Raw genomic sequence first — 15,487 nt, 5'->3', positions numbered from 1 at the left:
ACCCAAAAACCCTATTAGCCCCCCTTTCCAGCAGCAGTTCAAAGGAGAGGCTCTCTCCAAACATTATAATATAATTTGGGCCAGCCGTCGGCTTGTAAATAAGTGATGTCTAGGCCCATTGTGTGGCGGGGGCACAGGTTGGAGACAGGCGTCTTTGCTGTTGCCGGCACGAGACAAAGACAGGAGACAGAGCGTCTAACCTTTTGATTCTTCAGAGGATCGCGTCGGCCCGGGACACATCGCCAGCAATCATGCCCCTGACGCGGGGGCGCAGGGTAGGAAAGGGGGTGGGGGGTGGGGCAATAGGCTCACCCTCACCCGCAGCCCGCTTGCAATTGGATTAGTGAATGTCCCAGCACATGTTAGCCTAATTGACATTTAAGTGAAATGGGAGAACAATAGGCAGCCTAACGAAAGGCCTGCTACTTCCTTTGAAATGGAATTAAATGTCTGTCACAGCAATTGACAAGACGACAGGGAGAAAAACAGCTTCAGGGCTTTGTGAATAGTTGAAAAGTGGCTAGGAAATAGGAAAAAAAAAACAATTTTGGGGAACAAAATAAGCTCTGGGCTGCATGAAATTAAACCCCTTAACACTACTTCAGTCGTAGGTAAACCACAGCCCCGAGCGCCGATATAAGTCCCGCGTTGCAGCGTTTGACCGAGCCTGCCATGCAATTGTCAAAAGAAATGCTCATAATGTTGTATATAATAATAGTTTTCGGAGGGTTCTTTAACTTTCAGTCTATCAATAAAGTGCGATTTTTCATTTTTTCCTGAAACTGAGCACTGGTAGCCCGTGGTCAAAGTAAGTTGTAAGCTATTGATCATCAACTAGGCACTCAATTTCTTGGCAAATTGCGTTTTGATTTATGTTTAGTGTTCTTTAGCATTCATTCATGTACAGTATATGTTGACATTATGGCAATATATTGACACTGTACAAAGGTAAAAATAAGTGTTTATCTCCAAATGTAGTTTTTTTTTTGTATTTATCAGAAACGCAGCAAAAACTAATTCCTTTGTGTATTCAATTAAAATTCACAAAATCTGGCGAGTCGTGCTTTTCATTGGAGAGAGACAATATATTTTACTACGTTTGCAAAAGACAAAAATGAACAAATTTGGAGATACGTGCATGTCATTGTAGTATTCTAATATGGGTCTTCTGTAATTCATAAAATGTTCTTCTTTGGGAAAAAATGTATATGAGGGTGAGAGAAATAAATATTACTAGTAAATAAATTCCTTATTCTTTTTTCATCTTTACTATTTTATCAATAAAAAATGTATACAATCTAATGTACAAGATGAAAAGTTGTACAGCTTTTTTTCCATGTTTAAAATAAGGACTCAATTAATTTTTTTAATATGTTGCTATAAATATATATATATATATTTTGTCAAAATATATGATCATATTATCAAAGGAACAACACCAAAAAAAGAGTGAGACAAAAGTACACCTCAATGTAAAAGTTATAAATAAGGGTCCAAGTGAAATTTTTAAGAAAAGACCTTTTCGAGAGTTGTTTTTTTTCTAAATCCAAATCCGGTTTAGCTCGCGCTTTAGCGGCAGCCGCAGCCCTCCACCACCATTTCCTGGTAGTTTTTTAGCACCACCTTATCATGTTCGTCCAAGTAGAGCATGGAGATGGCGCTGAGCTCCGTGGGCACGCAGCAGGCCTTAGGAATGTTGTTGTTCACAGAGTTCACCAGTGTCTGGACAATGGCGTGGTTGGTGGAGTTGAGGTGGTCCGCCAGCGGGAAGGGGCACTCCCCGTGGCAGTAGTAGGCATGGTAGCCAGGGGGCGCCACTATCCAGTCGTTCCAGCCCACGTCGCTGAAGTCGACGTAGAGCGCGTGGCGCCGGCAGTTGCGGTTGCGCTTGCGTCCCCGCTGCTTGGGGCTGCGCTTGGTCCGCTTGGTCAACGGGTGACCTTTGCCGTCGTGGCCGAACGTCACCAAGAGGGGGCGCAGCTGCTCCCAGTCCTCGCCGGGCTCCTGGCGGAGCGAACGGCTGACGCGGACGTGCTCCCCCCGGTGACGCGGTGTCTCGTCCAGGTACAGGACCTCCACGGCCAGCCCGTGATTGGGGCGGCGCTGCCGAGTCCAGCGCAGCACGGCGGGGCTGACGTCGAAGCTCTCCCAGCGCGACGTGTTGTGTCGCACCAGCCGCGTGTCTAGGAGCTGCGTGATGAGTTGACCTGGCCGCGGGGCCTTCAACACCTCGTACACATTGATCCGTTGGAGGCCCGGCTTGTTGTCGTCGCCGCCCGCCTTGGCTATCTGATGCCGGTAGAGGCGCAGTTCGGCCGAGGAGAGCAGCTCGTCCTCGGGAATGCTGCTGAGGTTGAACAGGAAACGTAAGGGCGTGGCCTCACTGTCATCCAACTCGTGCACTCTCTCCATGTGCTCTGAAAGGGAACCAGATGAAAGATTGTTAGGAATTGATTGTAAAAGTGCAGTAGTACCTTGACTTACAAGTTTAATTGTTTCCGTGACCAAGTTCGTAAGACAATTTACTCCTACAGTATATTAAATCAATATACCCCAATAAATTGACCATGTAAATATGTGCAAATTAAGCCTCTTGCATTTGCATTTCTGCTGCATCCACTTCCTTGCTCCAATTGCATCGTTGCGCACTGACACACACACACGCACACACACACACACACAACTGCTGATAAGTATTTTGTATCTTTTTTTATCTCATTTTATTTTATTATATTAATGTTTCACAAGTCTCTGGACTTATTGGGCTATTGTGGGACCTCGGGTATCGTATTTTGTGCCATATCATGTATGACAATTCAATTTCTTGAATCCTTGAAATATGGGGCGTGGCTTCGTGAGTATCTCATAAACTTGACTGGCTAGTCTCTGTGTGAGTTCGTACTATTCAAGAAACAGATGACGAGAGTCTCCATTTTTTTTCCCCCACTTTAGTCGAAAAAGAAAAAGACTATGCAACAGCGACCTAACTCAAAATACTAAATTGGGGCACTTGCAAGTCAAGGTACCACTGTACATCTAATAATCCAACAAGATGACAAAAAATACAGTAATCCCGCCTAATTGCGGTTCACTTTTCCCAAATACACCTATTAGTGTTTTGTGGAACCTTTATCCAGCTATTATCATTTTCTGTTCTTTTTGAAACTCCAGAATACCACATGATGGTGTCAAAGCCTTGTCTAATAGGAACGGAGTACATTGGTGGAATTATGTTGAAGTGACACATCTCGACTGAGAGACAAGCTTTGTATATCAGTGAGAAACTGAGTTTAGACTTTGTGGAAGAAGTAATAGAATCTCAGTTGCATGTATGTGCACTGAAGTGCATAAAAAAAAATCTAATTATCTTTAAGCTATTTATTAAGGGTAATGTTATAAAATTAGTTTGAAATGATATTAAACTTTTTGGAATCCTAGTTTGTAATATATTCATGCTTTAAACTACAACCCCAATTCCAATGAAGTTGGGACGTGTTAAATGATTTGCAAATCATGTTCAACCTATATTGAATTGAATACACTACAAAGACAAGATATTTAATGTTCAAACTGATAAACGGTTTGGTTTTTAGCAAATAATCATTAACTTAGAATGTTTGGCTGCAACTCGTTCCAAAAAAGCTGGGACAGGGTCATGTTTACCACTGTGTTACATCACCTTTTCTTTTAACAACATTCAATCAACGTTTTGGAACAGAGGACACTAATTGTTGAAGCTTTGTAGGTGGAATTCTTTCCCATTCTTGCTTGATGTACAGCTTCAGCTGTTCAACAGTCCGGGTTCTCAGTTGTTGTATTTTACGCTTCATAATGCGCCACACATTTTCCAATGGGAGACAGGTCTGGACTGCAGGCAGGCCAGTCTAGTACCCGCACTCTTTTACTACGAAGCCACGCTGTTGTAACACGTGCAGAATGTGGTCTGGCATTGTCTTGCTGAAATAAGCAGGGGTGTCCATGAAAAAGACGTTGCTTGGATGGCAGCATATGTTTCTCCAAAACCTGTATGTACCTTTCAGCATTAATGGTGCCTTCACAGATGTGTAAGTTACCCATGCCATTGGCACTAACACAGCCCCATACCATCACAGATGCTGGCTTTTGAACTTTGCGTCCACAACAGTCCAGATGGTTCTTTTCCTCTTTGGACCGGAGGACACGACGTCCACAATTTCCAAAAACAATTTGAAATGTGAACTCGTCGGACCACAAAACACTTTTCCGCTTTTCATCAGTCCATCTTAAGATGAGCTCGGGCCCAGAGACGCCGGCGGCGTTTCTAGGTGTTGTTGATAAATGGCTTTTGCTTTGCATAGTAGAGTTTCAAGTTGCACTTGATGTAGCGCCGAACTGTATTTACTGACATTGGTTTTCGGATGTGTTCCTGAGCCCATGTTGTGATATCTTTTACACATTGATGTCGGTTTTTGATGCAGTGCCGCCTGAGGGATCAAAGGTCACGGGCATTCAATGTTGGTTTTTGGCCTTGCCACTTACATCCAGTGATTTCTCCAGATTCTCTGAACCTTTTGATGATATTATGGACCGTAGATGATGAAATCCCTAAATTCCTTGCAATTGTACGTTGAGGAACATTGTCCTTAAACTGTTCGACTATTTTCTCACGCACTTGTTCACAAAGAGGTGAAACGCGCCCCAACTTTGTTTGTGAATGACTGAGCAATTCAGGGAAGCTCCTTTTATACCCAATCATGTCACCCACCTGTTCCCAATTAGCCTGTTCACCTGTGGGATGTTCCAAACTGGTGTTTGATGAGCATTCCTCAACTTTCTCAGTCTTTTTTGCCACTTGTCCCAGCTTTTTTGGAACGTGTTGCAGCCATAAAATTCCAAGTTAATGATTATTTGCCAAAAACAATAAAGTTTATCAGTTTGAACATTAAATATCTTGTCTTCGTAGTGTATTCAATTAAATATAGGTTGAACATGATTTGCAAATCATTGTATTCTGTTTTTATTTATGTTTAACACAACGTTCCAACTTCATTGGAATTGGGGTTGTATTAATATAGGTAGTTATGAAAGTTTTTTCAGTGGGGGTGTCGTCAATTAGTCGCCTTGTTCCGCTAATCTCGGCAGGGCTCGGTCCCTGTCCCCCGAAATTAGCTATAGATACAGTATTGTACTGCTACTACATCGACAATGTCTTTAAAGTTGTTCTGTTGTTGATAAAAGTTTAAGCAATAACAGAACCTGCTTCAACATTTCAAAGTTAGCGTTGATAATAATGCACTCTAGTCCTCCCCACTCCACGGTCATGTACATTAAAAAGTTATTGACAACAGCCAAACAAGAAGTAGTAACGTCCGCAACCTTCTACGATGGAGGTTTAAGAAATAACCCAGAACCTGCTTGAAAATTGTGAACATTCCGAAGTTATCTTTGATAATGTTCCAGTCCAGACCTCTAGGTGGCAGTAATGCACATTACAAGTGGTTGACAACTACCAAAGCAATGTCGCCACCTTCTGTGGATGGTATTTCGCATTACAAAGTGATTGAGAACTGTCATGAATTTACCCTTCACCCTATTTTTAATATCAGTTTTTCACATTTTCAAGTTGTACATCTAATGAATCAAAAGCAATTCTTTTCAGTGGAGAAAATAGATTTAATATTCGGATAAATTGAGTTAGGATCTTAGTCACCGAAAAGAATTAAACTCGCAAGTCAATACCACTGTACCTCTTTTCCCAAAGTACTATATCTCGTGGACTCACTCGCCTTTCTCCGAGCACTTTGCTGAAACACGCATCCAGAGGAGGGTGGTGATTAACGTACCACAACTACAGTATAAACACAGTGGAGGCTCCCGGTTCCGTGCTCGCGATGCAGATTTCTGGCGAGATCACCATTGTTGAGGTGGGGCCGGGGGGTGGGGGGTGTAGGAATGTTGTGTCTACTATTTTCCTGCTCAATCCACCCCTGTTATTTCACACCCAGACCCTAATCTTGACCAGGTGGTTCTCATTATTAAAACCTGCTGTGGTTCTGATTAGCGCTGCCCAGCGGTTTGTTAGCTTGAGATACATTCGGCAATTTATTTCTGTCTTCTTGTTGTTGTTGTTTTTTTTTTTTTTTTTTTTTTTTTTTTTGCGATGCAAGTCAGCTGAGTCGGACATTCGCAGAGGTGGATGAATGAAGAAGTAAAATGTCAAATCGACTCGCACAATCACTGAGACCTGAAAGTGAGCACTCCCACTCAAAAGAACTCCAAGCGTATTATTAACATAGTTTAGATCCTAAAACAAAAAAAAAGAACGGAAGGGTAGATTCTTGTACAGGGCAGTAGAAGCCCTTCTTACATATGTCTTACTTACACATATATTGCATTACATGTACAGCTACTTGTACCTCACTATTAAGAAGTCCATTCAACTTTAAATTTGATTTCTTTTTAAACTAAAAATAATGTCTACCCGATTATTTATTTTCTATACACTAATAGTTAAGATAAGTATACGGTATGTGCCTTATTTAGGCAGAAATTAGCATACCTTTGATATAGTAGCTCATTATCTGTGTCCATGTTTAAGATGTGGCTCACACCTTCAAGCACCTTTTATGCTTGTATATACATTACAAGTTTATAATAAATATGTGACCTTTTTAAGCTGATGGAACCTTAAACATGATGGACAAATCTCATCAAAACGCACATTTTAGGCGGCACTCGGGTATACACTACCTCGCAAGACTTCATAATTGCCCAGATATCGCTCGATCTCATACACTTCCCTGTACAAGACAAATCTCGTCAAAGTCCAATGAAAAGCATGTCTCTCCAATTTCACCCCTTTTATTTACCACCGCAATAAATTGAGTTTTCTTTAATGGTTAAAAAAAGGGGAGGGACAAAATTCGTGTCTTCGAATGACGTTTCTGTTTCTTTTTTTGAACAACGAAATATATATTTATTCCCATTAAACTAAACTTAGGTGCACATCAAGTGTACTTCATATATACGTGGATCGGAGTTCTACTCAATTTAAGTACAGCTTCACAAATATACAGAATAAATTAAGTACATTTGGCCAATATGTGTTAAAAAGTATGTGCAGTAGCCTGTTATCTTTACATACATTTTTGGCGGCCGGCGCTCAAGCACACCTTCAACAAACTATTTTTTATACTTACTTTATTCATTAGTTTATTTATTCATAGATGACCTTTATACGCTGATTGAACCTTAAAACAGCTGGTTAAGTTTTGTCGGGTGTCCAATGAAAAGCAGGCATTTTTTCCTTTTAATGGAAAAAAATGACAAATCGACAGTTCTTTAACTGATAAAAGTATGTATTTTTTTCTACAACAACAAAAATGTACCCAACTAAACATACGTATGCTTTTAGTTTACTTTCTATAAATAGATCAGAGGCCTACTCAAGACAAGGAGACCCATATTCTTTGTACATAATTTAGGCTGTGCTTTTGGCACACCTTTATCTTGTACACTTACATGTACAAATTTATCAATTCATAGATGACCAGGTGGACAAATCGAATCAATGAAATTTAGGAGGCACTGAAGCACACCTTCAACCAACTGTCTTATACATGAATGAATACCTATGTCTGACAATTTTAACACTGATAGCTAGACTTTATTTATTTTGTATTTTTATTTGTATTTTCCACTTTCATACTACACTAGTTCCATAGGACCTAAAACCAAGGTTTCCAAGTTCAACACACTTGTTTCCCCTCTGGTTCATTCCTTCCTTGACCCTTAAGGATTTACCCGACTCGTTTAAGGCTTTCCGACCACAGTTTACCTCCAGCAGATCAGTCAACCACACGTTCCTTCAACATTAATCGAAATCCACCAGCCTTGGTCACCGCAACTACGTCCCGCCCCCTGCGTCGCACTCGACTCTGAGGCACTTTTTTCCATCCCTCTGCTCTCGGGCACCCACATTGTTAGCAGTGGCCGTCTTTATTTAGAACGCGGCAGAGTAGAATTAAAGATAATTGCACGTTGAGGAAGGTCGTTTTTTTTTTTTTTTTTTTTTTTTTGGTCCAAAAAAAAATTCCATCTCCACATAAACTGGAGAGTTGCAATCCAGTTTTCCGAGTTGCTCCCTGCAGGATGTGGTTAGACGTAGACGTCGGTAATATGAAGGTATGCTTTTTGCTGAAGATGTTAACCAAACCCTTTAGTCCAACGAGGCTCTGGAGAGTTTTTCTCGAGCAGATTTTGCTCATCTGGCAGCGTTCAGTCACTTTCACATTAAAATCTGTTTGGAAGCCCAAATCACGTACATCTCATTGGAATTTTTTTTTTTATAAAATGACGGAAACCCATTTTAAGAGACTTATCGTTGTACTGGCATGTGTGCAAATATTTGGCCACTTATAATAAGACCACAGAGTTGCATTATTCTGCTACATTCTCAAGATGATTGAGTGATTCTAATGAGGACAATAAAGGCACTTTATAGTGATATTGACCCTCATAAGTTTATAATGTTAAACGCTATATTTAAAACTGACTGAACCTTCAAATAAAGACAAATAAATGATTTAAAAAAATGTATTTATCAAAAATGGCTCAAATCACTTTTTGTTTTCGAAAAAGTATTAAAGATGAGGCAGAGCCCATTTCCTTCTAAGCTGGAAAGCTGCTCTCTGCTGGTGTGGTTAATCATAAAAGGCGCTTAATATGAAGGTATGCTTTTTCCTTGAGCTACTAACCAAACATTTTAGTCCAGCGAGGCCCTCGAAAGTTTTTCTCGCAAATTTCCGCAGCTCGTCAGGCAGCGTTTAGTGACCACATCCTAAAAATCTTTAGTTATAGTGAGCCGGGTGGCGCTGTCATCTTCCAATCTTTTTTGTTTTTTTTTATTACTCCCTTAATACGCTGCAGCGCTAGCCAACTCTGAGGAAATCCCAACTCCTTACTACACGTTCCACTCCCAATTTTTTTCCATCCTTACCTTCATGGTGGAAGCCCCTCACAGTGTTGGCTCGGCTGGCCGACCTTTCCGGGTACTCGAAGGCGAATTCGTCGCCGCCCCCGGACTCCTCTCCCTCCCCAGACTGCAGCCGATACAGGTCCAGCATGTAGCGCGGCACGGCGGCTGAGCTGCTGGGCCTGGGCCGCCTCTTGAGGCCGAACATGTGCAGCAGGGTGGCCTCGAAGTCCCGCAGCAGTTCATGGCTCTGAGCGTCCGAACGACCCTGCAGGCCCGGCACTTTCTTTTTCCCTTCTTCAGGTATCAGACTGGCATGGTTGCTCTCTCCCAGCAGGACTTGGCATATGAAAAGGACCATCAGCATTCGATTACCAGGAATCATGATGTCTCTGATGGGACACAGGTTACAAGAATGGAAATTTAACTTTGACCCGCCCGGAGACAAGATTTCATAACCGCCCGCTAATTGGTTTTCATGATCCGGTCTGGCTTGTTTACAGTAAAGAAGACCCTCTCAGATCACTTGCATGTGGTCTTTGGTGACGTACTTTAAAGGTAAGACCAAATTTGATTTCAGGTGGCGCTCGGCCATATAGTTAGCTTCAACAATCTGGTACACTCACAAAAGCATGTTTCCGTGTTTCTCTGAATTATGTTTTTATCAATAATTGAAGAAAAAAAGACTTTTGAATGAATTTGAGCTTTCATTCCCGCCACTTAAAACAAAAAAAGGTAAGACCAAGGGCCAATTTTCAACCGCCTGTCGTCGGCCAAACTAAAAATGGGGTGACTTTAACATAGTCACATGCCACTTACTTACCGACAGAAAATAAAGCATGGGAAAACAGTCCATGTTTGTTGGGAGCAAGCTGCGGACACACACGTTCTTCCAGGAAATGTTAGGTGGCGTTGGGTGGCTGCAGGAGAACGTAGGAGTGAGCCTGTTCCTGGAACAGACACATACGAAGAGCTTATAAACTTAATTAGAAGATTGCAAACATATAAAGATGTGTCTCAAAGGTTTTTTTTTTTTTTTAATGACCATGTGTGTCTGTGAAAATGCAAAAATAAAAGTTTCCAAATTGTACCAGGTTTTTTATGCTCGTGCACGTATCTAAACGCAAAAAAATGTAAAAAAAAATGTCCATACTAAGTAATATGCACCCGATGCTTAAAAACGCAAAGATAAAAGGTTATTTACACTGGGTGGTTGACTTATATCAGTTACTGCACAGCTCATAGTAGAAAATACATCAAAACTGAGTCATTGGCCTGTTCATGTTCCAGTAGAAGAAAATATGCCAAGTCAAGTCATCTGACCGTGAAATGCAGAGATAAAATGATTCTGTTTGTACAAGGTTGTTGGCAGGTTCCTGTTCCGGCAACACGCTAATAGGTAGGAGTAATGCTTTTTTAAATGGAAATTAGATTCAAGTTTCTCCAGATAAGCACATTCAACCTTATTAGTTCCTCCAGACCAGGAACACACAGTACAGTAATCCACCAATCAGTAAGGTTTGGTTTACTTCAGTGCAGAGTTTTATTTCGTTTCAATGGTCAGTATTTGTGAAGTGTACCAAACCAACTGATGGATTCTGTACAGAAGCGGTACGATACCTAAACACTAGACTCGTTGGTGAACAACAGAGAATTGTCACCTCCGCAACACGGAATTTGCTTTTTCTCGGAACAAATCGCTTCTTTTTAAATCGCTATTTCCAAAGGTTCGCATAGCGCAGGTCGGTCATTATCATTCTAAATCGAACTCAACGTGTATCTCCAGGAAAGGTCTTTAATCATTTATCAAGGCATTTCTAGGAACAGGCCTCCCCGAGAGAAACAGTGGAAAACAAATCTGCAGTGGTATTAATAGACTTGTCAAGTGAGGCAACACGCGTGAAATGATGTCGTAAGGTGGAATACTCATCTTGATTTACTACACATTACACTGTCTGACACTGAGGAGAAAAGCAGTGTTGGGTGTGTTTCTTTTTTTTCTTGGTCATTAAATGCACCACAGTGTTGAATCACAATCGTAAAAGTGTTTATTAAGTTTACACTCAAGAGTGACGTTGGTGTTTGGTCATCCTTTTAGATGTTGAAGCCAAATACATTCATAGAAAAAAAGTGTTTGTGTGAACCAGGGATGAGCATTTGACGACATTTCTGTATGTTGTTGGTCTGCACCTGTTCTGCACAGCGAGTTATCTGCGTTTGAAACTTAAAAACGCAACGATAAATGTTGCGTTTTTGTAGCTACTTTTGGTCTGTTCTTTTTCTTGCACAAAGGTGACAGCCAAATATACAAAAAACATGTCGAAACCAAATCGTCTGCATGAAAATGAACAATTCATTGATTGTTTTTAAATTATTTGTCTAATTTAAAAAATGTAAATGGGTGAAAATGTCATGTAGTCAAACCATACAAAACCATACAAAACAGTGATCCATTTCAAAGTTTTGTTTTTTTTAACATTTCAGATTTGTGTTATTTTGGGGGGATGAAAAGAGAACTAAAAAAATGTGGAGATGCAATGCATTGTCACAAAAAAGGCAAACTTGTTGAGACTGACTCAACGGCACCTCTGCTGGTAGCAGCCATGCAGTGCACTCCATGTTTAGCTCAACAAAATGCGATTTTTTTTAACAATGGAATCATAGTATAGTTTTGCCTGCAACACGATTAAAAACAAAACAAAACAAATCAAAACAATTGACAAAGTATTGGAACAAAAACACTTTTTTTCAATTGAGACCAGATAAACAGGAGTGCACTCCATTTTGCTTCGATGGAATTGTGATAAATGAATCTTTTTCAAAAGACAATAGTCTTTTGAAACCTTTTTACACTTTTAGAATCTCTGAACGTTCCAAACTGTTTTTTTCCATGACAGAGAAGGTTAAGGAGTTGCACGACATACCACACCGCCCACATTGCGATCTTCTTTGGCACCGTAAACTAGTTGAGGTTGATCGATGGAGTCCGCATCATTGACAAAATTCTTTACGATCGATTGATCAATTATTCTACCCGCTGCTACTCACGCATGCACAGAGTTGTCACTTGTTGGATTTAAAAGATTTTTGGATACGCCGCCGCCGGCCTGGTGCAGTGAAAAAAAAAAGGAGACTCACAGTGGCCGATGCACTTTTAGCCGTTTATTGAACGGTACAAACAGTCAAACACACAAATACAAAATTAGGAGACTGGCAAGCATCGACAGACTAACCGGCCATATTCGTGATGACACTTTCTAGGCCACGCCCCCTTTAAAGGGCGACAGATCAGACTCACAGTTGTTATTGTAACTTCCGGCTTGTCCCAACGTACAGTAATTACGCTGTTTCTTTACATTTGCATGTTTTTATACAATACAGTCCCTATTTTTTTTCCCATGCTTTTTGCGGGCTTGAATAGATGAATGTAATTTCAATTCATTTCAATTCAATGGGGAATATTGCGTACATTACGTTACGAGCTTGGTCACTGAACCGATTAACCTCGTAAGTCAAGTTACCACTGCACATAGAAGGATACTTTTTTTAATATGACCCGCGATTGACCCTGCGCTCGCTCGGTCATGACACTAAACCCTGTGCGTGTGTTGGCGTTCCGTTTATACACACACACACAGCCGGGAAATCGGCAGCCAATGCATGACTAGACTAGACTGAGCGAGGACGGTTCGGAACATGATCAGCTCTATTACCCATGGGTTGGGAGGTGTGTGTGTGGGGGGGGATGGGGGTGGAGATAACGTGTGTGTTTATCAGTGACAACAAACGTTCATTGTAAAGAGAGAGAGCGACGGGGGCCTCTCCCATCATTAAAGGAATTGAAAATCTAGCGACCACAACTGAACATCTTGTAACCGTAAACAAAGTGATGATGAAAGATCATTAGGTGGCTTGGCTTCTATGCCATTTTATTGAATATTTGTTACTGTAATATTATAATGAGTATGACATCAGCACACGAGGAAGACAATTTGCAATAACGACAAAAAAACAACAACAAAAGCAGGCCGCAATTGTGACCCTGGCCTTCTAAAGCAGAGATAATGTGTTTCTTGAGGAATTTGACTACCGGGGTCGGGTTGGTGTGGCAAACCGACCAATCGGTAGCCTGTGATTTTTATCGTTTCGGTTGTCCCTAATTGGTTTACAGTGACGGGAGCAGAAGCTGGTTGTAATGGGCCACAGATATTAACTACTTCTACTGTAGTCTGCGCTAGCTATGATGTCACTTTGGTTTTGTTGTTATTTTATTTCAATACAAACTTGACATCAAAGGACAACATGTTTTAGTTTTTACATCAAAGGCAAACATCAAAGGCTTTGATGTGGTTGTTTATTGGTTTGCTGTTTTCTGGCTTTCAGAAACAAGCAAAAATTGACTCATTTTAGAAAATCAAGTAATGTTCAATCTTATTTATTTTATTACTATAAAACAATGTTATTGATTGGTTGATTGATTGATTGATTGATTGATTGATTGGCTGATTGCTTGATTGGCTGAAGTTGCCAGTGAACCTTAGAAAAAAAAATGCACTCATTTTGCCTCGCTGGGGCCATTTTAGTTTTCACGAAGTCCTCCGAGGGCCATTCTATATTTGTGAAAAAATATGATCAAGGTTGCCCAACCCTGCTGTAAAACCCACACTATAAGCTGAATTGCATAACAAGATTGCAGAGCCCAAAAATTTAAAATGCACCCCCCAAATAAAAAAAAAAATAAAAATCAAGTAGTAATGGCTAAAATAGAAAAATACAAATTAAAACACTCGATGAGTTCTTATTTTCAATTATATATTTTAAAAAATATGTATATTTTTAATTTTATAACTTTTGATTAAATAACCCTACATTTAGAAAAAAAATTAAATACAAAATATTAAATCTAATAAATACTCCTAGATTCAGGGGGGAAAAAAATTTTTAGCACTGAATTTGGACAAGTATATAAAATAATAATAATAAATAATATACTGCTAGCGTTAGATTTAAAAGAAAATACTCATCAATACTCGTAGAAAATTAACACAAAACTATAGATAGTAATAAGTAGTCCTTATTTCATCAATACGGGATCTATCCACCTATTGTATCACTAAATGTTCAGGTTTAACCCACGCTGGTGTTATTGTAACTTACACGTCATCTTATACGTGTGTGTGCGTGCCCTTTGTCCTTCTCCACTCAATTTAGACATTTTAGACACACACGCACAAACGCATGCTATAAGTTTCTTTAAATGCATCCACGTTTTGTGACGTAATAGTTCGGATTTAACAACCCTCGTGTGTTGCTCACAAAAGGGCAGATGTTCCACAACACAGCCATGCGCACGACTTATGTGAACAATTAATGACGCTGTCATTCGGACATAAATCCTTGCGTAAAAAAAACAAATAAAATACAAAAATGCCACTTGAATGAGTTCGTTCGTCATTTGAGATGGCAGAGGAACGTCACACTCACATATTGCAATATGGAGCGTTCACTGTAAGTTAAATTGAGCATTTATACCAATATTAAGAAGAAGAAGATTTTTTTTTAAAAAACACTCTAATGTAAAAAGCAACAAGTTGGTTAGGTCAGTGAACGCCACACCGGGGTGGACGCGTCAGCGTAGGAGCGGGACTCACCATCAGTAGAGGTCCAGGTCCAAACAAGTTCAGTATCAAGATGGACGTGATACAGTCATAAAGTCCAGGAAGGATCAATAAGGTCAAAAAAATAATAATAATAAATAAAGTGAGCCTTAATGGGAAATCGGACGTCTTCGGGGTTCAATAAATCCCTTCCAAGGTGTCTCCAGACAGGAGGCGGCGCGGCGTGAGCGAGCGGGTCAGCCGGCGCCGCTCCTCGACGGAAGGGGGATGGATGCGGGGTGGCACGGAAAACCAGAGCGAGCGAGGGCGGTGCGCAGCAGGGACGCGTCCGAAATGAGCCAGCATCCGAGGCCACGAGCGCTTTTTATGTGTCCGCCCAATTTCAAGCTGCCTGCCCAGCCCTCCTCCTCCTCATCCTCCTCCTCCCTTCTTCTTCTTCTTCTTCTCCTTCTTCTCCCTACTCCCTCCCTCGTACGTTCGCGACCCCCACCTCCTCGCTTATCTGTCTCGAACACCTTGAATAACCCCCCACCCCCCACCCCAACAAAAAGATCTCGTTTGATCACCTGTGTCAAACTGGTGGCCCGGGGGCCAGATCCGGCCCACCACATCATTTTATGTGGCCCACGACAGCAAATCGTGTGCGTCGACTTCATGTTTCTTGAGAAAATATCAAAATTGCAAATTGTCTTCACTTGTAATACCGTTGAGAAATTGCAACCATTTTTTTCTTGCCAATCAATTTTAGTTGGAAAAACATATTTTAAAAGCTTCTGATTTCAAAACCAGTTATCCATCAATTTGTTGTGTATATGTAATTAGACAAAATGGAAATTCATTTACACGGGTTCCCCAGTCATAAGTACCCCCTGTAACTACGATGTAGCCCGTGATAAAAATTGGGTTGAACTAGATA

At 40.8% G+C, this 15,487-nt stretch overlaps 1 protein-coding gene across 1 annotated transcript; it reads right to left on the bottom strand.

Annotated features, from left to right (window-relative positions):
* Positions 1–1,064: 1,064 nt before the first annotated feature.
* Positions 1,065–14,928, bottom strand: bmp4 (bone morphogenetic protein 4). The gene is made up of 4 exons (XM_061795571.1): positions 14,605–14,928; positions 9,777–9,903; positions 8,978–9,345; positions 1,065–2,417 (listed from the first exon to the last, which is right to left on the bottom strand). Exons 3-4 carry the CDS (start codon positions 9,336–9,338, stop codon positions 1,570–1,572), a joined length of 1,209 nt encoding a protein of 402 aa, XP_061651555.1. The 5' UTR covers positions 9,339–9,345; positions 9,777–9,903; positions 14,605–14,928; the 3' UTR covers positions 1,065–1,569.
* Positions 14,929–15,487: the final 559 nt, after the last annotated feature.

Source organism: Phyllopteryx taeniolatus, chromosome 13 (assembly GCF_024500385.1).
Source record: "Phyllopteryx taeniolatus isolate TA_2022b chromosome 13, UOR_Ptae_1.2, whole genome shotgun sequence".
NCBI classification, from domain to species: Eukaryota; Metazoa; Chordata; class Actinopteri; order Syngnathiformes; family Syngnathidae; genus Phyllopteryx; species Phyllopteryx taeniolatus.
Note: the sequence above shows the minus strand (reverse complement) of the source record. Positions and strands in the feature narration are given on the sequence as shown.

Excerpts from the sequence above, each read along its gene's own strand:
- bmp4 (XM_061795571.1), bottom strand. The coding sequence starts at position 9,338 with ATGATTCCTGGTAATCGAATGCTGATGGTCCTTTTCATATGCCAAGTC. Across the intron at positions 2,418-8,977 it reads GAGGGGCTTCCACCATGAAG|AGCACATGGAGAGAGTGCAC; the intron begins GTAAGGATGGAA and ends GTTCCCTTTCAG.